The following is a 24,914-nucleotide window of genomic DNA, read 5'->3' as shown; positions in this document are numbered from 1 at the left end:
GTACCTGTGCATTTCGTTTTTCTTGCCTAAATGTAGAACCTTACTCTTTTCACCATTGAATTTCATTTTGTTAGATAGCATTTGTCAAGATCCTTCTGTATCTTAAGCCTATCCGTATTGCAGGCTGACTGCTCCTTCCAGCAGTTCGATCCTAACAGCTCCCATCTTCCTAAGGATGACTCAGCCCTCCATTTTTCTAAGGTTGGTTAAATGAGGACCCCTATTGTTGGGAGCAATATGCTGACTCTGTAAAACCTCTTAGAGAGGGCTGTGAAGCGGTATATGTCTAAGTGCTATTGCTATTAAGTAATCCGCTATGTTTCTGAGCAACAGATTAATGCAATCGAAATGCAGATAGTCCGTGACTTACATCCACAATCGAGCCCAAAATTTATGTTGCTACGTGAAACAGTTGTTAAGTGAATTTTGTCCCATTTTATGACCTTTCTTGACATAGTTACTAAGTGAATCACTGCAGATCTTAATTTAGTAACATGGGTGTTAAGTGAATCTGACTTCTTCCCACTTACTTTGTCAGAAGGTTGCAAAAGGTGATCATGTACATGGCAACCATTTTTGATCACATGACCATGCCGGGAATGTTGCAATGGTTGTGTGAAAAACATTTGTGTCGCTTTTTTCAGTGATGTTGTAACTTTGAACAGTCACTAAGTGAACTGTTGTAAGTCGAAGACTACGCTACCTGTAATACAGTGGTGGGTTTCAAAAAATTTCGAACCTACTCTGTGGGTGTGGCCTCCTTTGTGGGAGTGGCTTGCTGGCCATGTGACCTGGTGGGAGTGGCTTGCCAGCCATGTGTTCTCTCTCTCTCTCTCTCTCTCTCCTTCCTTTTGTCTCTCTGTCCCTTTTTCCTTTTTTTCTTTCACCTCTCACTTTTTCTTTCTTTTTTCTTTTTTATTTCTTTCTTTCTTCCTTTCTTTCTCTTTTTCTTTCTCTCTCTGTGTGAGTCTGTGTGTGTGTGTCTGTCTGTCTGTCTGTCTGTGTCATCAAAGAATTTTGGGACCCTTTCTGTAGGTGTGGCCTGCTCTCCGGGTCCACTGGTGGAACCTCTTCTAACCGGTTCAGTAGATTTGACGAACCGGTTCTACCGAACTGGTGCGAACTGGTAGGAACCCACCTCTGCTGTAATACTTAAGACATTTAGGTGGATTTCTTCCCCTTTACAGCTTTTGGAATGCAGATGCCACTTTTGTAGTTGAAGGAAGAACTTCTTCTCCCAGGTCACATGCAGGCGAGCAAAGCAGAGAGACAGGAAGGAGGCCTCCCTGAGTTCAGCCTTCAAAGGCCAATGAAGGAATTCAAACAATTCAATGAATTCAAACAACTGCAGGGATGAAAATGCTACTTGAAGTCTGCTTATCAAAGTAGCCTTTATTTGGGCTCTATTTCTTTTACAACCAAGGCATGACTCTTGCCTTCAAGTCAGTGGTGAAATTCAATTTTTTTTACGACTGGTTCTGTGGGCATGGCTTGGTGGGCGTGGCAAGGGAAGGATACTGAAAAATCTACATTCCGACCCCACTGTGGGGCCAGCCAGATATGGTATTTGCCAGTTCTCCAAACTACTCAAAATTTCCGCTACAGGCTCTCCAGAACCTGTCAGAACTTCCTGAATTTCACCATTGCTTCAAGTCCAGCTAGTCCACCTCCTGGATGAATTTGCCAATCCAGGAAACAGGCTCCTGTCAAGCTCAGGGAAATCAAGATATTCAGGCAGTTCAAATGTGTATAAAGATGTATTGTGAGCTTAAGCGTTGTACAAGAATCTGAACTATTCACAGTCAACGGAAATTAGCGGGAGTTAGGAATAGAAGGAATTCAAGATGGGCTGGTCATAGCTCTCTCATGGGCACAAAGGGACTCCGGGCTGATGACATGTTTTATCCCTCCCTTGAGCTCAGCCTGATCATCTTATACAGCTGGGGTGTATAAGGGTTGTGTTTGACCTGAGCGCTGCATCAGGGTTGTGTTTGACCTCAGGGGGGCTGGGAGGGTGTGGCCAGGGTGGACATGGTCGGCTCAATGTCACTCATCGAAGGCCTGTTTTCTCCACGACGGCCTCCTGAAGCCCTCTGCCAGCGAAAACGGAGCCTGCGTGTGGTTTCCTCGAGGTCTGTTTTCACTGGCAGAGGGCTCCAGGAAGTCATCGCAGCTGAACACAGAGCATGGGTGGGTTGTGCGGGGCCTCCCTGAGCTCCATTTTCACTAGCAAAAGGTTGCAGGAGGCTATTGTGACCCAGTGGCCCTCCCAAGCTCCATTTTTGCTGGTAGAGGCACCGTGGGCTGGTCCTTCGCTGTTTCCTGGGTGGGCACACAGGCCAGATCTAAGCACTCCACAGGCCGGATCTGTCTGGGGGCCATGAGTTTGACACCTCTGTCCTACAGCATCTGGTCCAATCCACTTGTGCTGCTTTTCCCATACGGATTTCTATGAAGAACATTTTGTTTCCCACGAGAGGATAAAGCTTTAAATGATGTAAAACTATCCCTTTGGAAATGCCTTACCTGTGAAGGACTGAAGCTTCGATCTGTTTTAATTGATGCGATGGGATGAAGACGTCGCAATAGCCGGACAGCTGGTTTCTGGTAATCTGCATTTGCCATCACCATGCTATAAGCAGGTGGGATGAGGGCTGACTGTCTCTGCAACAGCTGTAAGATGGTTTGAATGTCAGCTGTCATTTGGGATTCAAGCCTGGAAAATAGCAGGAAATAAGCAGTCTATCAGAATATATATACACTCCCATTTTCCCTCAAGCTCTCAGAGCAGAGCGCTATAGATGGTATGCATTAGGTCATGCCCCTTTGAACAGGGTTTCACATGACTTTCCCCTTCTTAGTGGCAGGAGAGAGTTTCTCAATTTTTACACAGCTTATATAATGTGTATTGGTTACATTTTCATTGCCCACTAGAGGCTCCATGGGACTGTTTTTATCCTATTGGGACTGATAGCAATAGCGCTTAAACTTATATACTGCTTCACAGTGCTTTACAATCCTCTCTAAGCGGTTTACAGAGTCAGCATCTTGCCCCCAACAATCTGGGTCCTCCTTTTACCGACTTCAGAAGGATGGAAGACTGAGTCAACCTTGAGCCAGTGAGAATCGAACTGCTGGCAGTCAGCAGAATTAGCCTGCAATACTGCAAAACAATTAAGGAATTCACATAATTTGAACCCACGACCTAGCAGTATTTAGAACACGGGTGTCAAACTCGCTGCGTCACGTTGCTGTCATGCTGACAAATCATGACGTTTTTCCCCTTCACGGAGCTGGGGTGGGGGTGGCCTGCATGTGATGTCGCCAGTTTGACACCCATGATAGAGGAAGAAAAAAGAGAAAGTTCATTTTTTTATGGGGGACATAAAGACGTGTGAAACAAAAGCTCATAGCAAAGTCAGCCCTGCAAATTAGCTACCATAAAGATTTCATGTAGCGTTTGAAAGGTTAAGAAAGACTCACGGAACAGTATTTTTAAAATTACAGCCGCCCAAAGTAGCTCTTGTGATATCGGCATTGCATGACTTAGCTCATTAAGCTCACTAAGAAGAAATGATAGGGACGGGTTTTCTAAAAATAAGCTGGGGAAAAATTGGAATTGATGCTTCAACTTCTCGCCGGGAGCTTTTTAGCAACAGAAAAACTAAATTGGCATCAGAAATAATGATAGTGATTGGGAAGAAACTCTAACCATACATTTTTTGGCAGAGTGGAAAAATGGAAGCTTTATGGATTTCCGAAAAAGAAATTCTCCTAAATACATTTCCCCTAAGGTTGGTTTTCAAGGAAACATGCTAAACTGTGCAGCTTTCCGTTAAGTTCCAGCGTTTGATCTGATTACAGTTGATATGTGAAAAATTGCTTCCTTTAAGTAACCACTGGGATGTAGCAGTGGGAGAAGAACAGAGATGAGCTCTTTATTTAGGCTTATCATGCTTGCTTTTCTCATATCCCTCTAGCCTCACCTCTACGGGACCTGTGGGATAACAAGACAAAACCATTTCTGGAGAATTCCCTGACATGACATGAAGAACACGCTTTGAATTTTCATTCTGAGTTTAGGAAGTTGCCTCTGTAACTGAGCCTTGCAATTTATCACATCAGCCATCAACTTGGATCGCAGCTGCTCTCTGGCATGAGATTCCTGTGAGACATTGCCTGCGTAAGACAGTTTCACTGGGAAAATCAGAAATCTTCAACAAATTGTACCTGGGCCCCCAGAGCAATGGTTTCCTCTCCCAAATGTTTTCTAACTGGTGAATGGGATTCCAAAATGCAGATTATGAAGTTCTACCTACTATTTATTCTGATCTATTTCAAGGATGTAAATTCTTTTTATCTATATAGGTGGTCTTCAATGAACAACTGCCGTTGGGATTGGCAATTCCATTGCTAAATGACATGGCCGTTAAATAAAAACCACATGATCATGTGAGCGTGCCCAACTTATAGAAATAGCAATAGAATTTAGACTTATATACTGCTTCACAGTGCTTCAGAGCCCTCTCTAAGCGGTTTACAGAGTCAGCCTGTTGCCCTCAACAATCTGGGTCATTTTACTGACCTTGGAAGGATGAAGGCTGAGTCAACCTTGAGCGCGTGAGAATCGAACTACCAAACTGCAGTCAGTCGGAAGTAGCCTGCAGTACTGCATTCTAGCCATTGTGCCACTACGGCTCTGATGTCAGAGCTTATGATGTCAGCTCTGCTGTGGTCGCTAAGTGAATTATCCATGGTCATAAATCATGTCACGTGATTCCAACGTGTGACTTCCTGCTGACTTTTCCTTTAATTTTGCTGCCATCCAGGGGGACCCTCTCCATCACCATGCCCGCTCAGCCATGCTTACACGCCACTAACGCTGCCACGTTGATGTTGCCTCTCTGATGTCGATTGAGCCTGTAGCTGCATGTGGCTCTTCTACTCGGGTGCAACTGCCTACTCTGATGTAACTCTTTTGCTCAGATGCGGCTAACCAGGAAAGAGGCTACGATGACACTGAGTGGGGGTGTGGCTGTGGGTGGGGGTCATGGTGATTGGTGATGGTGGGTGGGTGTCATCTGGGTAGAGTTGTGGGTGGAGCTGGGTGGGGTAATGGTATATATATATATCCCAGTAAGGGTATGGCTAGCTGATGAGAGCTAAATAGCTTGAAATAGATCTATACTAGTCTCCCTTTATTTATTTATCAGCACAAATACACACACACACACACACACACATATGGATGATGGTGTTAACATGGTTAGAACTGACTTGGATTTGATTACAAAGCAACCGTGAGACTGTAGGAGCAACCACTGCCTATGTGTATTGGTTGTCAAGGGCCTGAATTGCAATCACATGACTGCTGCGACAAGTACAACTTGTGTGTAAAAGAATCGGTGCTAAGCCTACCTTTGCAGTGTGACCCTTAACAGCTGTTAAACCGGATGGCCGTTACCCAAGGACTACCTATAAATTATGGTATTTTTTGGAGTATAAGACATTCCGAAGTATAAGACGCACCTAGGTTTGGGGGAGGAAAACAAGGGGGAGGAAATCTGCTTCTGCCTCCCAGCAATTTGCCTCCTTGCAACAAACAGCAAACAGTACAGACGATATACACTGTTTTTGGTGTTACATTTTAGACTATACTTGTACAGATGCTGTTAAAATTGATGTGGTTTTCTGGAAGCATAGTTATTCTCTGCTATTTAAAAGGAGATACAATAGCACTGGGCCTCTTCAGATCAAGCATTTATTTTAAAAAGTTTCTTCATTTTGTTAAGTTGTCTAGAACAATAATAAAGCAGTCTAATAATTCTATAGGCATTTATAGTTATTGACTTACCTCCTTGCAGCAAACAGCAAACAACCTGATTAGCACAAGAAAAAAAATCTGCCTCTGCCTCCCAGCAATTTGCCTCTTGCCAGCAAACAGCAAGTTTCACTTTCAATTTCAGCATGGGCCTCCCTATTATCAGGGATTGCCATAGCCTATTGCTGCCTCCCCAAGCCCCATTTTCCCCACTTGCTGCAAGGAGGTAAATTGCTGGGAGGCAGAGGCCAAAGGGTGTGAGCTAGTGGGTGGGTGGGGCTACATTCAGTGTATAAGACGCACCCAAATTTTCACCCTCTTTTAGGGGGGGAAAAGGCATATTTTATACTCTGAAAAATACAGTAAACTTTATCACAGGTCTTTTCCAAAATCAGTATCGTCATCTGCAGGTTTTTTTTTTTGATGGAGGGCTGAGTCTAAGAAAAGAGTGTTTGATGAAAGCAAATTTCCTCTTCTCAAAGGGTTGGGATTGCTAATTCCTGGGATTACTAGATGGATCCATGGCCACCTAAAAAAGGTTCTTCTTCTGGATCCCGACAGATGGATCCAGATTCTTTGACCGATGGGATCCGAAGTAGACCCTCCTTGTTGGCACGAGTAGGACGGCCATAAATCTTGAGTTGAGCCCCTCACTGTTAATGATTACTGGAAGCCTATGTAAACATTATCAATCTATGGAAAGCTGGGATATCTGCATGCATTGTGTTACCTGCTGTAACTGCTGTAATATATGTTTTAATGCAGTATTTTATTTTTCCTGGAAATTAGGCCATTGCGATTCAGGCTTTATTGGCTCGTAGACTGCAAGACAAGTGGCTTGCCCTTATATTGGCTTCAAATTGCTTGTTAAAATGTAGAGAGAACATGCCCAGGAGCACTTACTATCTAATATGGACTGAATTTGTCAATTCAGGATTAAATTGGCCATTTGTCAGGACAAAAGTGATGACTGTAGTAGAATACCGGGGAGATGATGATGATGATTTTTTTTTTTGAAAAAGGTTACAGGCCTGAATAAAAGCCAATTTCCAATTAGATGCAGCTTTGCCTGCCGGCAAGTCCTTTTTTTATCTTTGTGCAGAATTTATTCTGGTGGTTTACGGGGTATGATCCTATAAATACCACCGGAGCAATGGTAAAGGGCAGTGCCAAAGGCTGCCCTTTTGATATCCCTTTGGGACTCTTTTTGAATTTGGGAAAGCAAGTATGATTTTCTACTCTGTTGAGAGGTCTGTCTTTAGTAACTAGCTCAGACTGTAATCGAACCCCATATTTCTGTTGTGAAGTGAGACGTTTGTTAAGTGAGTTTTGCCCCGTTTTACAACTTTTCTGGACACAGTTGTTAAGTGAATCACTGCAGTTGATATGTTAGTAAGCCAGTTGTTAAGTGAATCTGGCTTCCCCTTGGACTTTGCTTGTCAGAAGCTTGCAAAATGGGATCACATGACCCTGTTAGGACACTGCAATTAATGTGAGTCCGTTTCCAAGCCTCTGAATTTTGATCATGGGGATACTACAAAGGTTGTAACTGCAGAAAACAGTCATAAGTCATATTTTTCAGTGACATTGTAACTTTGAACAGTCAGTAAAGGAACTGTTGTAAGTCAAGGACTACCTGTAGTTCTATTATTCAATTGATACCAAACCAGTCATTTTAGTTACAAAAAATCTAAATCATGTCTGCAGACACAATAGGAATTTCCTTCCCTCTCCCCCCATCTGCACCTTTCTCTCTAGAACACGGGTGACAAACTTGCGGCGTCGTGTTGCCGTCACATGACGTATCGTGACATTTCCCTCCTTCACTGAGCTGGGATGGGTGTGGCCTTCATCCAGTTTGACACCCCTGCTCTAGCATCTCCCAATTTTAGGACTAATATTTTTGGTAGCAAACATCTGGATGACCATGAGATGCATCTGTCAGGCCTGCAGTTATATCCCTTTTAGGATCTTTGGCCTGCCACACTCTCTCTTATTTCATTATGCTGTTTCATTAGTGTAGTAGTTGGGAGGGGGGAATAGAAAGGAGTAGAATGGTGGAATGTGTTGTTGTCATTCTTTTCTAGAAGCCCAAGGTCATCTTTTGTCTCCGCACCTCTGCACCTGACCAGAAGCAGCTGGGTGGAGATGCCAGCATGGAAGAAGAAGATTGGACCATGTGATGGATTTGTGGGTGTGGGGACAAGATCATGAACTTTCAATTGGGTGGGAATCCGATGTAACGTCCAGAATTGGGATTCCACAGCACGATGCCAACATGTCTGTCTTATTAAATTGGAACTTTAAGGATAGCTCTGCCTTGGACTCTGATTTAATTCTGCATGATATTTGGAACGCTGACAGTATCTTTTTACTGCAGTCCTATGCTGGTAGCTTCACCCAATCTCAAGAGAAAATTGGGAAGGGGTGCACAATAAATGAAAGTTTCTTTATTTAGAGTTTGATAGTATACATGTGTGTGAAATGTTCCATGCATCAACAAATCTGGATGGACTAATCTGGATGGCCCATGTCTGAATTAAATTAGATAATTATTATTCCTTCCTAAAGGGAGACTCTGATTTTTTCCCCCTGTTTAAAACAGACCTATTTTTTTCTAGTGATTTTTCAAACAAATGTAAGTTACATTTTTTACTTGTTAGAATTTGTTGTAGGGAATAAAATGGTACAAATAGTTTTAAAATGAACCTTTTCCTTCTAATCTACAGTAATGAGTGGGGATTTTTCTAATTATTGGAATGTTATTACAACATCTTGCTCTATTGGACCATTTCAGATTTGTTTTGACAGTGTGCATGGAATTTAGAATATTTTTTTTCTCACAGACCAGTGATAAGTTTTAACCAAGGTTATTAGAGCAAGTAATTTATTTCTTTTGGCTGATAACAGTTTTCCCTAATGGCATGGCTGCCTATTAAGTTAAATGTTATAAATGTCCCAGCAACTCAGTTCCTTTGAATCGACATTTAGATTCAAAAATTACTTCATGAATTTAAGCAGATAAGGTTTAATTTTATTTTGCAATCTAACTGCATTGCAGTAGGATCAACCATCTGATCTGTCCTGAAGGATTATACAATTTTTTTAAGCTTCCGACATTTCCCCTCCTAACAACTGACTAAAAGTAGTCTCACCTGGACATCACCTTAATGATGAAATAATTCTCTCTCTCTAAACCCATTTAAATGCCTTTTCTATATTAACACAAAATGCAACTAGTCCAAGAATTCTAGTTGTGAAACAGAGGTCTTGGACGGTGGCTTAAATTATGCAGCCAAAGCAGCCTCAAACTCTACTTCTGATTCCTAAAAATTTAAGCAGATGAAATCCACTTCTCAGAATTTCAAGAACAGTAGCTAAAGGTGATTATTACAATGACAGAGTAAATCTATTCAAGAAGGGGTGGGTGGATAAAATAAAAAGTTGAGATAGAATCCACAACCTCCTGACTGAAGGCTGAAGGTTCAATTGTGTGGCTGCAACCAGCATCTTGACTTTTGGATCCTACTGCTAATACAAACCAAAAAGTTTTGAGAACAATCTTTGGATACCACCTTTATACACATAGGAGAAACTTCCATTGAAATCTGGGGGACGTATATATAAACAGACATACAAAATGCAAACAAATGGAGAATCTCACACAGTTTGAAAGCAGAACAGATATTTAAAAACAATGTTATACTTAATAAACAATCTTTTTAATAAGGGAATTCATTTATATGTTGATGTACTGCAGTGGTGGGATTCAAATTTTTTAACTACTGGTTTTGTGGGCATGGCTTTGTGGACGTGGTGTGGCTTTGTGGGCATGGCAGGGAAAGGATACTGCAAAATCCCAATTTCCTCCCGACTCCGGGGGGAAGGTTACTGCAAAATCCCCATTCCCTCCCCACCCCATTAACCTGCTTTCCAGCTCCGTTCTCCTGTTCAAGGAAGATCGGCTGGGAGGCAGCAGGGGCAGGGGCAGCTTATTTGCTGGTTCTCCGAACTACTCAAAATTTCTGCTACCGGTTCTCCAGAACCTGTCAGAACTGGCTGAATACCACTTCTGATGTACTGTAGATAATAACCATCCTGATAGTTTTGGAGTCACATATTAATTCTATGCCATCTAAAAAGGAAGAATCACAGCAGATAATTCTCATTACTATCTAATGGAAACCCTACTAGATGGAATAAGTAGATGAAGTTTTCCTGTTATTTCTTGGAATGTTGCTAGCTAGAACACTGGTTTCCTTGGGGAATGAATGAATGAAAAAAAGTACTTAGGGCACACAATATTACCTGCTTACCTAAAATTTGGACTGCCACTATTGGATCAGATGAATATTTTTCCCAGGATAAAAAGCTAATATATTGGCCGAAAAAGAGGACATTGCCCTCTTGTTAATAATGATCCTAACATTGAAAAGTGAAAAATAAACTTGAACACCATTTTCCATAATGATTAGTACAAAGGTTAAGTGTGTTTTTTCTCTTTTAATAGTTAGCATGTATATTATTTCACCACCACTGAACCTTAAATTCTATATCAAATTGTCTTGAAACAAACTGTACTAGATGGGCAGTACAGAATTCCATGCTTGAACAGAAAAACTGGTGTTGATTGCATATCAATATCAAAATCACCCCTTAAACGGATTTGCCCAGGTTTGCTAAACAGGTTCCCTTAAGTGCCTTATTTTGCTGGCAAAAAAACTTTGTTTTGCAACAAAAGGGAGAGAGATAAGTGAGAGCTGAAAGGAATCTGATTGCCTGCAAGAGATTGGAGGAAGAAGATCTGGGAAAAGGAGAGAGATTGCTGGAAAGGAAGAGACAAGACAGAAATCGGAAACAGTCTTGTGATCTAGGAGAAGCACAGGCTAATCTACACAGGTGGAAGGAACTATGATGAGAGCAAAGCTGAACAAAGCTACTCCCACAATGAGGAGGTGAAGAAGAGTTGCACTTGGAAACAAAACAACTGCCTGGATGGCGAGAAAAAGGAATCTTAGGTAGGGATAAGTCAAAGACTCTAGGCCGATACAATAAAACTTGACTCCATAGAAAGGAGCTGAGGATCTCTGGGTGGGATGAGAGAAAAGACCCAGAATCATGTCCCAGAAATCTCCAGGGAATCAACTGGAGTTAAGAGTGGCTCCTAAAGCTTCAAGCAAAGTTTGCAGTCTATATGAATCAAGGATTAATCATCTATTTGTTGGAGAAGTGAGCTTAGAGGAAATTCCTCCTTTCAGAAGTAAAGTGAGGTTTTTATGCTAAGATCTATGTTCAGATTACATTATTTTTAGGTATGCTAGTCTGCCGCTTGGAAACAGTCTGTGACTATCTCATGGTAATTACCTCTGATTTTTCTATCAAAATGAGATTATCTTTCAGAAAACTTCAATCTTATGTGTTTTATCCTATCTATCTATATGTTACTTGAAATCCCACATCTCTTCCCATATCATTCTATTTAAGAACGTTGTTTCAAATGCTATTTATACTTTTATTAGTGCTAAATGCTTTATATCATCCACATGTTTGATATTTTGGTAAGCTAAAAGGAAATTTTCTTTTTCCTTAAATTCAGTAGAATTGATTTTTAAAATGATGCTTTACTTCTTACAAGGGAAAAGGCTGTTGCTCAAAGGCCACATACCTTAAAACAATTATGGCCAGGATATGATGCTGCTGGGTTTGTTTGCTTTTATTCTTATTATTAGTATTACTATTAACTATCCTCACCATCACCATTGTGCCCAGTTTATGGATAAGTTGCTTTGGCTGTGAGAATCCTCTCTCTATCACAATGTAGTGTCAAGAAGGAAGAGCCTAACAAGGACATCTCAAGCCAACTCACTTCTAGGCTGCATAAACAGAGGGACAGAATCAAGATCATGTGAAGTGTTAAATACCACTTTATAATGCCTTGGTAAGGCCACTCTTGGAACACTGCATCCAGTTTTGGTCGTCATGATGTAAAAAATGATGTTGAGACTCTAGAAAGAGAGCAGAGAAGAGCAACACAGATGATTAGGGGACTGGAGGCTAAAACATATGAAGAACAGTTACAGGAACTGGGTATGTCTAGTGTCAGGCCTGCAGCCAGTTCCTTTTGGAAATCTTTGGCCTGCCACACTAATGTTTTATTCTACTATGCTGTTTCATTAGTGGGGAATTGGGAGGGGGAATAGTAAGGAGTAGAATGTGATGTTGCCAAAATAAAATTCCTTTCTAGAATCCAAGGTCATCCTTTGTCTTTACACCTCTGCACCTGACTGGAACTGGATGGGTGGAACTGCCAGCATGGCAGTGGAAGATTGGACCATGTGATGGACTTGTTGGTGTGGGGCAAGATCATGAACTTTCAACTGGGTGGGGAAAACTCAGGAAGCTCAGATTTGGGTTTCCACAGAGGTGCCAACATGACTCTCTTAATAAATTGGAACTTTGAGCAATACTTTGCCTTCGACTCTGATTTAATTTTGGATGTTATTTGGAACCATGACATTAACCTGAATCTCCCTTAAAATATGTCACCAGCTACCCTTGCACGGGGTGCTGGGAGGGGTGCTGACTCCCATCACTGACCCGACCCGGGTCAGTATCAGTGAAGATGAAGATAGAGTCCATGTAATAGAAGCAGATGACTGGTCACTTTTCTGCAAACCTTCCAAAGTTGCAAAGGAATCTGTGGAGGAGGAAAACTGGACATTTATGGCTTCTGGAGACATGCGGTCAGAGCTGGGTGGGTGTTGAAAAGGCTATTTCAACACGGCTGGAGAGGACAAAAGCAATCACCCAGTAGCCGACCTGATGATTGGAGCCTCCCAGACCAACGTGTGCAGCCAAACGTGAATGAACCCACCCTCCTTCCCTAGCAAAGGCTCTGCACCATACTGGAGTGGAGATTTTTACTCCTTCCACACAGCGATAAGTGAAATGACCCATTATCCTGCAGCTGAGCCACAGACAGATCCCCCATCAACATGGGGAAATCAATCTAGCCAGCAGAAAGAGGCTTGGGCAACATGTCTCCCTAGCCAGCCACCGATGTTTGGGCTGCAGCCTGTGAATCAAGCACCACCGGGATGGGCTTTCTTCCCAGGTCATGGATGGGAAAAATACCAGTGGGCGTCTCCCTTCCCTCAGCAGATGGCACCATGTCAAATAATTGGGCAGGGGACAACCCAGAGATTGACCCCCCCAATTGAGTCCAGTCCCACCTGCAATGCCCCAACAGGCTCTTACTCCACCTTCCAACAGAGAAATGTTCTCGACAAAGACAGAAGGGATGAATGAGGAGGAAGCTGCAGGATGGATAGCGGAACAACATGACAAGGCGGTTCCTAAGTTTAGAGATACAAATGGGTTCCTTCCCTCAAGGGGGGGAGGGGCAATAAATGCCACCATTGCTGTCAACTTGGCCACAGAGTGTCAGAGTGTCTGGCTCCACCCCCAATCTCACAAACGCATGCACCAACTGCCAGTGCAGTAAAGAGAAGGCCCCAGAAGCCACCAGAAAAGAGTCATCTGGGTCAACAACCTCTGAAAGCTGATCCCCAACCTAAGGTGATGAAAAGTCCAACCAATGGAGAAACCTCAGAGGAAAAGAATAGTGTAGATGACCCGATGGTGAGTGCACCCATCTATCCCTTTGCCATCCAAGCCAAGCTCCAAGTACCCGAAATGGGGGTGAAAGGGGAAGTTGAAGCAGTCGTGGACACCTGATGCTAAATCAGTATGTTGAATGTAAAGCAACTAGGCATACGCACAAGACCTCTAGCCCATCCCATTTGGGTTGAGCAGGTAGATGGAACACTAGTTGGGGGGACCCCGGCCACGCTAATGACCAAACTGGTAAAGTTACAAGTAGGCTGCCACTATGAGCTCCTCAGATTCATCAAAGATGCCAGAATTAATTATCTTGGGGCTTGCATGGCTTGACAAGTGAACACCTATGATAAAGTGGGAAGACGGTGGTAGGAAATTGATTATCACATTTGGGCCGCTACCACCTGTGGAGCCAAAGGGCCAACCAGGGATGATTGAATCCAAGAGCCCAGAACCTGCAGCACCTGCAGCAGAGACAAAAGTATCCAACAAGCAAAAAAATTGGTGGTGGATGTTTTGTCGAGAAAACCGCAGTACGACAGTAAAAAGGAAGAAGTTGTTCACCCCATCCTTTCATCCTCCCACTTGGTGGCCCAAGTGACCACCCGAAGCCAGGATAAGCTGATGACAGTGATGAAATTGGCGCTCACAGAAGACCTGTGCCTCAACAATAACAAGGATATCCTAACAATGAAAGATGGCTTAGCCTGGAAGGGGTCCAAACTGTACGTCCCTGCGGGGTTGAGGCTGGAAGTTCTACAGTGAAGCCATGATGCAAAACTAGGAGGCCACTTTGGATTCCTAAAAACACTCCACTTCGCCAGGCATCAATTTTGGTGGCCAAAGATGAAATTGGAGGTGGAAGATTATGTAAAAAGCTGTGTGACTTGCACAATGATGAAAACACGGCCGGGGAAGCCCCATGGGCTACTACAACGAGTGGCCAGCCCTAGCCGACCATGGGAAGAGATCACAATGGACTTCATCATCAAGCTCCCAGACAGCAGCGGGAATAGAGTAATCTGGGGTTATTGATTTGGTTTCCAAGCAGGCACATTGGATGTTATTTGGAACCCTGACAACTAGTTTGATAAAAAGGACATTGTAGGAGGGGGGGGGGAGACATATCTCACTGTAGGAGTATTCCAGTATCTCAGGGACTGCTACAAAGAAGAGGGAATTAAACCATTTTCAAAAGCACCTGAGGGCAGGACAAGAAGCAATGGGTGGAAACTAGTCAAGAAGAGAAGCAAGTTAGAACTGACAGTTAGAACAATTAATCAGTGGAGCAACTTGTCTCCAGAAGTTGTGAATGCTCCAACACTGGCAGTTTTAAAGAATATGTTGGATAACATCTGAAGCGGTGTAGGGTTTCTGCCTAGGCAGGGGGTTGGACTAGAAGACCTCCAAGATCCCTTCCATCTCTGTTATTCTATTCTGTTCTTTCTTCCAGGAACATTGATCATGTCAGCTAGAAAGTAGTACATAACATATAACCAGAAGTTAGGGGTAGGTAGGGTTGAAGAGCATGATAGGGAAAACCAAGACCCTTTCCATCTACAGTACATTGTTACCCCTCCCTTGACAGCCATTCATTACAAATATAATTACTGGTAAATCTATATTGCATCAAATCTTCTAATAGTTTTATTTGAAGTGGAATGTTTTGATTACAGCAACTGCCAACTAGTCAACTAGGTTCAAAGTGGTATATCCATATGTGTACAAACCACAATTGCAAAAAATGATACAACATTCAATTGCAGTATCATGATCCAATTCCTGGCCTTCTGTACTTATGTCCCACTGGACACAAGTTCATAATTCATGTAGCTTGCAGAAATGTTGGCATATACATTTCATCATTTCCCCCATTCCCAGGGATGCCTATGAAATCATCATGCCATTGGAAAAAAGGAAAAGACTTCCAGAATATTTGCAAACACAATTCAATGTGAAGTTGAAACCATCAAAACATTCTTCCCCCCTTTGCAAATGGACGTGGATTAAATTTAATGTTTTTGCCTCCTTATTTTATTCCTGGTAAACAACTCGGTTCTGTGTTTCACCTAGCTTCAGTTTTTCAAAGTTTCTTTTGATCAAATGAAATGCATGGTTGGCATACTGAAAAAAAAGGTGTCATCTTCCAGGGTCACCTCATTTCAAAGCATACCTCTAGACCTCTACAGCTTTTTACCCAATTTTAAGGATGAGGTATTGTGGAAGAAACTTTCAGAATGAATACTGCCAATTTTCTTTTCTTAGTAAATATGCCATGTATGAATAAAAACAGCAGCATTCTTCTGAAGGCTGTTCTAGACCATCAGATTTTCCATTTTGAGGCTGTCAGAGAGCAATTGTATACCAACTTACTACAATTTTAACATACGCTCTTTGCTACTTGTGTATCTATTCTGACAATAAAACATATACAGCTTCTTTATAAATTGTACATTCTGGTAGGGCCATTGCTTACTTGGACTTTAAGACAAAGGCATTGGATTAAATAGCACAGATCTGATCAGTTTTTATCATTGCTCAGTAACAAATCTTATTGAAATAATCTGATTTGTCTTGAGGCAGGATCCAAATAACCATTTTAGGAGCAGAAAAAGAGTTTAAAACTTGAGTGGGGGGAGTGTATCCATCATAATCTGCTTTTGAGAAGTTCCCTTTGGTCAAAAAAAGTGAAATGTGTTAAGGAGTTGGGTAAAGACTCCGAAGATGAGGCTGCATTAGGCACGTACAGCTCTTTACAGAACTTTGCATTCCAGCCAATCTGTGCCCTAAGGAAAGCTTTTTCCATGGTTGTAAGAAAATGATCTCTCTATATAGTAGCTTTCATTCTTCAGGCCATGATGGCATTGCAGTCAGATGGATGCTGGCAGCCTGTAGCATTCCTCTATAATTTATATCCAGATAATTGCTAGGTTAATGCTATTACTAGAACTGGGAGCAGGTGATTACAGGATCTTTGATTATCAGGAGGACTTTCTTGGTTACCTGCCTGGAGTGTGGCCAAGAACATTTTTGCACTTTCGCTGAGAGGCATGTCGGCAGTTGCCAAGACAGATGTGATGACTGTCCTTCTCAAGAGCATAGAATATAGAAAGACTATTAAGGGCACTATTATTAATGTTATACATTCTGATGAAGCCAAGAACAGAATATCTTGACCAGGTGGCCCAGAGGAATGCAGCATTCCCTAACTGACTTGCTAAAGATACTTAAGGATAAAATGTTTCTGGGATCTCACTTTTGCTAGGTGAACATATTGATTGTAGGAATTCTGGAGGAAACTTGAGAAAGGCCAGACAGTTTGTTTTGATCTGGAAAGCATTGACTCTCCTATAAGATTATAACTACCATACTTTTTGGAGTATAAGACACACTCCTCCCCCCTAAAAGAGGGTGGAAAGGTTGATGCATCTTATACACCCGAAACCCACCCCATGAGTCCCATTTTAGCCAAAACAGGTAGGGTGTGCAGAGGGTTTGGGAGGCCTGCAGGGTGCTCCTGGGGGCTGGGGATAGCAAAAACGGGATGAGTGGCAGGTTTGGGAGGCCAAAAATGGGCCCATTTTTTTGCAAAAACGGGGGTATACAGAGGATTTGGGAGGCCTGCAGAGTGCTCCCGGGGGCCAGGGAGGACAAAAACCAGATGCACGGAGGTAAAAAAGTATTGTTTTTCCTTGTTTTCCTCTTCAAAATCTTGGTGCGTCTTATACTCCAGTGTGTCTTATAGTCTGAAAAATATGATAACCACAGAGGTTCACTACAAACAATGAAATGAAATATGGCCGATATTCATGCATAGTCACATGTGCAGGGGACAAAAATATTATGATATTTTGTTTCCTAATTTTATTAAGGACATGATGATGTAATCCATTAAAGTCATGTCTGACTCTTGGCAATTCTAGGGGCCCGATCTTGAAATCTTTCTTTCTCTTCTTTTTTTCTATGCACTGGCTGATGTGAACTTTAATGGTGTCCAACTATCGTGTTCTTTGGTGGCCTGGTTTCCTTTTACCACTAACTCTAGACAACATAATTGCTTTCTCCAGTGATATTAAGGACAATACACGGGGAAAAATAGTGTGAAAAATATGGCTTGACAGGAAAATCCTGATCCCGTCATCAAGTTTCTGTATTTTCTATTATGAGTTTCTGTATTCTGAAATTAATCAATTTTGTTTAAAAATCATTTCATAATAATGAGGCAATTGAAAAATATTTTACATCTTTATGTTCCTGTCGAAAAAAGGCACTTTCAAATAGAACAAATATCAATTGTCTCCAAGCAAGAATTGGTAGGATATAACATAGACAAAATAATGGAAAACGAAGAAGCTAAAGTGTTCTAGGACTTTAAAGTTTGGACAGATAAACACCTACCACATAAAACCCTGAATTTAATAAATGTTGAAAGGAAAGAGAAAAAAAGTTTGGATAGTGGATGGGGCAGTACCTGAAAACAACAGATGAGAAGATAAAGAAGTGGAGAAAAATAAAAAAATATATATAATGACCTATAAATAGAAGTAGAATGATTATGGCAAAAGAAAGCAACGGTAGTACCAATAGTAAAAGGTGCCTTGAGTGCAATCCCAAAATTTCTGGACCACCACCTATATGGCATTGACAAAATCATAATTATTAGTCTATTACAAAAGGCAGCGTTACTTGGAACAGCTTACTGCCAGCCATTCCAGCAGCTGAATCAGATGAGGAGGAGGCATGGGGGTCAGGATAAACATCAAGGCAACCTGAGAGCTCTGAGAGGAAGGAGGGAATGGAGGGCGGAGCCTGGGCCATCCACCAGCCCTCAGATGGAGAGTCAACAGCACCCAGGTATGGAGGTGGCTGATGAGGAAGAGGAGGAATAGCTGGGTCCAGTGCCTGATGCACGGATGCGCAGAAGGCAAAGGAAAGGAAAGCAGTGGAAATCTATGGACCGATCCTTGGGATGGAAGAGCCACCACTGCTACAAAGCCCCACCCTAGCTCTGGCGATAAAAGGCGGGGGGGGGGAGATGAATAGATGTGGCAGACAACTATTCATCTCCCTGCCAGACAGACCTGTGGTGAGAGAGAAACATTTTGCTGGGGCTGCTGGGGCTCCTAATAAAGGAATCTTTGAGTTAACTTCAGGTTGGTCATGTTTGGGGAGCTGGGTCAGAACAGCTACTTCTGAAGCTCCACAAAGGCTGTGCAGAGAATTTCTCTAGTTTCCAAGTGAATAACTTTCTTAATAAATAGTTAATGCAGCTGATATTAGCTGTTTACATGAGCTTGAATGTCCTGTTCTAATAAATCAGTAGAAGCTCAAATTAAACAAAGTGTACGTAATTAAGTTAATACAACCAACTTCTTCTTTTTTTGTGCATACGGGACAATTTTTTACTCAGGCACATTTTTTCCCTTTCTTTTTCCTGTTTAATTTTTTACTGCTAGCTTATTAACTTTGTGGTTATGCTAATCTGCATTAATGCATTTATAGCTTTCAATTAATTGTGCCAATTAATATAAATTATAATTAAATCAGTTTCAAAGAATGCTATCTTCTGTATTAATTGACTGCATAAAAGAGTTCCAAATAACTTCAGATACTTTGCTTATGCTGAGAAAGCAACAAAACATTACCGTATTTATTTACCAGAAAGATGTAGATTGGTAAAAAAAATGTTTCCAAATATTTTTTGTATAGTTCTTGGGTATATTTGATTTGGATGCTATGAAACATAGACAAAATATGCTAGATACTCATGCAATTGGTAGTAAGCTGAGAATAAACATATTTTAACATGCCTCATACTTTCCTGGAGATTGTTCCATATTATTATTTTGACCATAATAGCCATTAAAAAAAAACAATAATGCTATTGGATGAAACAGATATGTGCTGAATTCTCTGAAGCAGATGCAAGTACACATTGGACTAGGCTACATGAGCATTCAGCATCTCTTAATCTTACTTAACAGAAATATTTAGCAGAACAATAAGAGTTGGAAGGGACCTTGGAAGTCTTCCAGTCCAACCCCTGCTTGACCAGGCAACCATTTCAGACAAGTTATTCAGATTTGAATAATGTCAAATGCATGGTCCTTAACCAACACAGCCTTAGAGTAATGTATTAGACCAGGGGTGTCAAACTCAAGGCTCGCAGGCTGAATCCGCCCCACAGGGTGCTTAGATCTGGCCCATGAGGCCACCCTGGAAGCAGTGAAGAACCATCCCGTGGTGCTTCTGTCAGTGAAAATGGAGCTCAGGAGGGCTGCGGGCGGCCACTTTTGCTGGCAGAGGGTTGCAGGAGGCTGTCACAGCTGGAAACAGAGCTCAGGAGCCCGTTTTCACTGGCAGAGTGCTTGGGCCACCACAGGTGCCCCAGACACGAGTGATGTCGAGCTCACCACACCCATCCTGGCCATGCCTACCCACACACCCCTGTCCCCCTAGGTCAAACACAACCCTGATGCGCCCCTCAATGAAATCGAGTTTGACACCCCTGCATTAGACAAAGAGAGACGATGGAAAGTAGAAATTATATAGAAAAGAAATCTAATCTAGGGAATATAAAGCCCTTCATGGTACAGTATAGGTCCGGGCCTTGTAAAGTACTTGTCACTTATTGATTCTATCCATCCCATGAGATCCAAGAGGGTGGACATAGCCTGAATCCCCTCTATAAAACAATCATGTGGTGGACCCAGGAGATATGCTCTTGTAGTAGTACCTACCCACTGGAATACTGTAGTCTTCCCGTTAAGATTTGGATGGTCCTGATGGCATTGGTCATTGGTCTTGAAGGCCTTGATTTTTCCCCAGAGAGGGGCCACATGCCAGATGAGCCCATCTATGGTGATTTTAAACTTGATTTGACTGTGAGGTCAGTCTTTGTTATGTTACTTTTCTTTTGTGTTGTTTTTAATCTGTTGGTTTTAATACTCAAATGTGTACATTGGGTGTCATATAAATTGATTGTAAATGCAAGCACTTAAAGTTCTATTCTGCTCTTCTGCTTCATGGCACTCAGGGCAGCTTTCAAGAATAAAATTACAATTGAAACAATAGTGTTAATAATCAATAAAACATGATTGATCCGATTGCACGTAAGATACTGCTTGACAAAAATTTTCAAGAGTTGAATTCTCCTTGGTAAGCATTCGAAGGGACATCCCAGTGAGGGGCAGGTACAACAGCAAAATGGCAGGATGAACAAACCTTATTTATGTTGACAGCAGCGGTGGGTTTCACATTGTGTTACCACCGGTTCCCGCTCACTTCATGGGTCCATGTGCCACTTCCACACATGCACTCGGTTTTCCACGCATGAGCTTTGCTCTCTCTTGTACCTTCCGGGCATGCTCAAAAACGTACCTAAATAGGATGGCATAGAGCCGGGGCAGGTGAGCAGGCCCACCCATGATTTCCACTACTGGTTTGGCCGAACTGGTCCGAATTGACTGAATACCACCTCTGGTTGACAGGAATATTTTCTAACCACTCCCTCCCATTCTGTCTTCTCCTGATATGCCTGTGACTTTTTTTTCTTTGAAGGATTTTTTTAAACAATCTGCTGAACAGATGTTATTGATGTACACTCACAATCACGTTGCTCTACTCTTTTGGATTCGCTGTCATTTTATACTGCCAAGAATGAATTTATGCTGGTCAATAGGGTTTCTTCCTCAATAACCCTGTCAACCAATGTAGCAAAAAACAGCTTTAATTTCATTCATTTGTAACAGTTTAATTTACGTATTCCCTGACTTCCCCTAATAAGTCTTTGAGTGCACTGCTGCTAACTTGGAAAATCTGCTTTGTTGTCTTTTCCTAGATGCATTTGCCACAACCTTTATTTCAAATGTTTTTTTTTAAAAGTGAAAGCATCCAAATTTGACACCAGAGCCCAATTAGAGATCTCCACTACAATGTTAGATCACCAAACCATTCAACTGAAGCATGGAACTGTTCTTACTTTCCATAAAAATGTTTATTTAATTCCTCTATAAATGGAACAGCTTTGGTATATTTCCTCAACTCAGCCAAGAATCCTTCAGAATAATGAACTAAACTTTACTTTCTAATTCAGGATCTTTCAGAAGCTCCTTCAGCTAGCAGCTGTCCAAGTTTTGTCCTAGTTTTGATGAAGTTAATATGTGAGATCACTGTGGATATGCTATTTTTTTATTCCCAAGGAATGTGGGTAAAGTGGGACTTCAACTGAGAAAAATTTAACTAGGACACAAGTGTTGCTCCTTGCTGATAGATCTGGAAACAAATCAAGAGTTACAAAAAGTGCCAAAGGATCTTCGACAGCTTACCAAACAGTAGAGGAATTCCATGGAATACTGAAGACCTAAAAAGCACACCATAAAAATGTTCAGGAAGGTAATACCAACCAGACACATCATGGCTTGGGAAGATGCTTAACAAGAAAAATAGGCAAATGTGTGTGTGTGTGTGTGTGTGTTTATCAGTGAGAACAATAGATTGATTGCTGGGAAAACTCTACCCATGACAAGCCAGGTTAAACTACAGTACGTGCTGATACAGAGCTAAAATTTTCACACTATAAAGAAAGAAGTCCCCAGTTCAAATATGATGTATGCGCAAAACTACATTATCTACTGGTAGTCACAAGAGGATGTTTCCTATCTTCATCCTCAGGCGCATTTTGATTCTACATAACAGTGTTATATTATTCAGTGGAATGGATCTAGTTTGAAAAAAGAGAAATGCCAACATTGCTGTCACGTTCAAAGCTATTGAAAACCCAGTTCTGCTTTTTCCTTCATGCTCTTGAGTTACCTGCTGAGTTGCTCTTGAAGTAGATCTAGCCTCTGCTCCACTTCGCCATAGTTGATTTCACTTTCTGTTTCAGAGATCCCCCAGGTGACAGGAGGTAATGCGGATGGACAAGAGGATTCTTGGTGACTTCTGCTCTGCTCTTCCTCCCAGGTTCTCCTGTCCCTGATATCTGCCAGTCAAATGAGAGTGAAGGTTAGCCTAACACAGATAGCCTATTTTATGCCTGTTTCTTATAGTTCTCATCCATGCGATATGAAGAGGTTGCTTATCTGTTACTGTAGTCTTTCATTTGCCACCAGCACACTCCCCCATAAGGCTAATTTCCCGGTGCAGAAGCCACTCTTAGAATTTTGCAGAGCTAAAGCGAGTTTTGAAAAGGAAAACACAATCCTTTATCCATATACTCCTGGGTTTATTATCCTGCCTTGCTCCCTCTGAATGGTTGAGATTCTCACAACATCTCAGATTACTTGCCATGGTAGGCATTTGATGTGGGGAAGGTGCATGGATTGTGTGAATGCACAGACTACCACACAACGAACTATAGTTACAGGAGAATAATTTTATTTCATGATCTCTGGGCATCAGGCATTCTCAGTGAATCTGAGCAAGTTTATTGATAGAGATGCTGGGGCTAATTAAGGATGACAGACAACAACAGCCAGAATAGCTGGCTTGGGATTAAATATCCAGATATTAGCGGCTAATTGAGGTGGCAGTCTGAATCAGATTATTATCCTACAGTGTTTCTGTATAGAGGGGCCTGCACAAAGCAGCTGATGCTAGAACCACCTGAGCCGAGAGTGCCTGAATAACCACAGTTTAGGATAAACCCAGATAATATTGAGCAATGCTGCTACTAGAACTTTTGAATACATTTGCAAGTAAAGGGAATAAGGCAGGGGTGTCAAACTTGCATCATCACAGTGGCATCACGTGACATATCACAACTTTTCCTGCCTTCACTAAACCGGGCATGAGTGTGGCCAGCGTCTGATGAGTTTGACAGCCTTGGAATAAGGAATGGCTGTGAAGGACAATCATCTCGACCAAGACAATAATTAGATAAACAGGAATTGAGCTGGTTCCAAGAAACTAATTTGGGAAAACGTCTCAGACAAACTCCTTCTTAGTTCAGATGAAGATAAAGTGAGGGACGGGGGAACATTCAGACTTGCCAAATTTTATAACAGTAAAAGTAATCTTGACCTATATGGCATTTGTTTGTTAGTCCGGTCTACTTTGTAGGGTGACAGTACTACAGAAGAAGCACCTACAGAAATAACAGGAAGCAGGGCACACTGTGTGTTGATTGGGGGAAATCTGGAAAAAAATAGTCAGATACTCACTGATTTGTCTTCCTAGGTTATTGATCGATCAACAGCAGTTGCCCAACAATGCAATTTTCAGCCTCAAGAAACAGATGTAAAATAATAGCTTTTCTCTATTTATCTTTTTGCTCTGAATCAATTCCTTTGCATTATTTTCATTTCCAGGAAGGAAAAGGAGTAGTACAAGGAAGGAAAATTTGAAATTCCCCAAACAAAATCCAACCATACTCTTTAGGTGTATGGCAGGTGGTTAGAGTGCAGTACTGCAGACTATTTCAGCTGAATGCTAGCTGCAGTTTGGCAGTTCAAATCTCATCAGGCTCAAGGTTGATTCAGCTTTCCATCCTTCTGAGGTGGGTAAAACGAGGACCCAAATTGTTGGGGGCAATATGCTGACTCTGTAAACCACCTAGAGAGAGCTATAAAGCAATATGATGCGGTATAGAAGTCTAAGTGCTAAGTGCCATTGCTATTAGTTATACTCTTTTCCACAGACTGTAATTTCCTAGGGTTGCGCTTGCTTTTATTCAGTAAAAGCACTTTATTTATACTTTTTTTTAAAAAAAAACTGGTTTCTTTATATAAATATTTGCACATTGAGCTCTCAAAGTGCAGAGCCTTTTCCTTCTGTTCTCTTCACACCTTAAAAATATCATCAGAAAACAAATGAAAAACAAGATTGAAATAAAAATGCTCAACAAGATTAACATCATCAAGAGCTGATCCTATCTGACCTGCAAATACCTGAATAACTCCTAGATAGCAGCAAAAGGTACAAAAAATTCTCTGCTGCCATCTATGGTCAAGAAGTAGAAGTCAGGTCATCAAAAAACCCGTTAGCTTCATGGACTGTTCTAAACCAAGTAAAATAACTGTAAGCTACCAGGCCTTTCAGACCTTTTAAAAAGCAATTACGAAGAGTCTTAGGTACACATATCAAAAACAGGCCCTTCTATAATAGTAGCAGTAGTCAGGATATTACCTCCAACAATCTGGATCCTCATTTTACCCACCTCGGAAGGATGGAAGGCTGAGTCAACCTTGAGCCTGGAGAGATTTGAATTGCCAAATTGCAGTCAGCTGGCAGTCAGCAGAAGTATCCTGCAGTACTGCACTTTAACCACTGCGCCACCATGACTCATCTCAAAATAGCCCTTGGGATTAAGTTTATCACATTTTAGTAGTTAATTTCTTCCAGCCTTAGAGTATTTCAACAGATTCAGTATTCTCTTCAATTGAACTGCCAAATTGCAGCTAGCAGTCAGTACTGCACTCTAACCACTGCGCCATCTCAGCTCTTCTAATAGAGCTGGAACTATGGCAGAAGC

At 41.7% G+C, this 24,914-nt stretch overlaps 1 protein-coding gene across 1 annotated transcript in view; it reads right to left on the bottom strand.

The window, feature by feature from the left end:
- Positions 1-24,914, bottom strand: part of KCNH7 (potassium voltage-gated channel subfamily H member 7) — a 355,108-nt gene that overhangs the window by 870 nt on the left and 329,324 nt on the right. Inside the window, exons 14-15 of the mRNA XM_032225757.1 lie at positions 22,256-22,424; positions 2,527-2,716 (exon numbers count right to left, since the gene is read on the bottom strand). Of these exons, the coding sequence (XP_032081648.1) occupies positions 2,527-2,716; positions 22,256-22,424 (359 nt within the window). The remainder of the gene's footprint in view (positions 1-2,526; positions 2,717-22,255; positions 22,425-24,914) is intronic.

Source organism: Thamnophis elegans, chromosome 1, assembly GCF_009769535.1.
Source record: "Thamnophis elegans isolate rThaEle1 chromosome 1, rThaEle1.pri, whole genome shotgun sequence".
NCBI classification, from domain to species: domain Eukaryota; kingdom Metazoa; phylum Chordata; class Lepidosauria; order Squamata; family Colubridae; genus Thamnophis; species Thamnophis elegans.
This window is presented reverse-complemented; position numbering and strand designations above follow the sequence as displayed.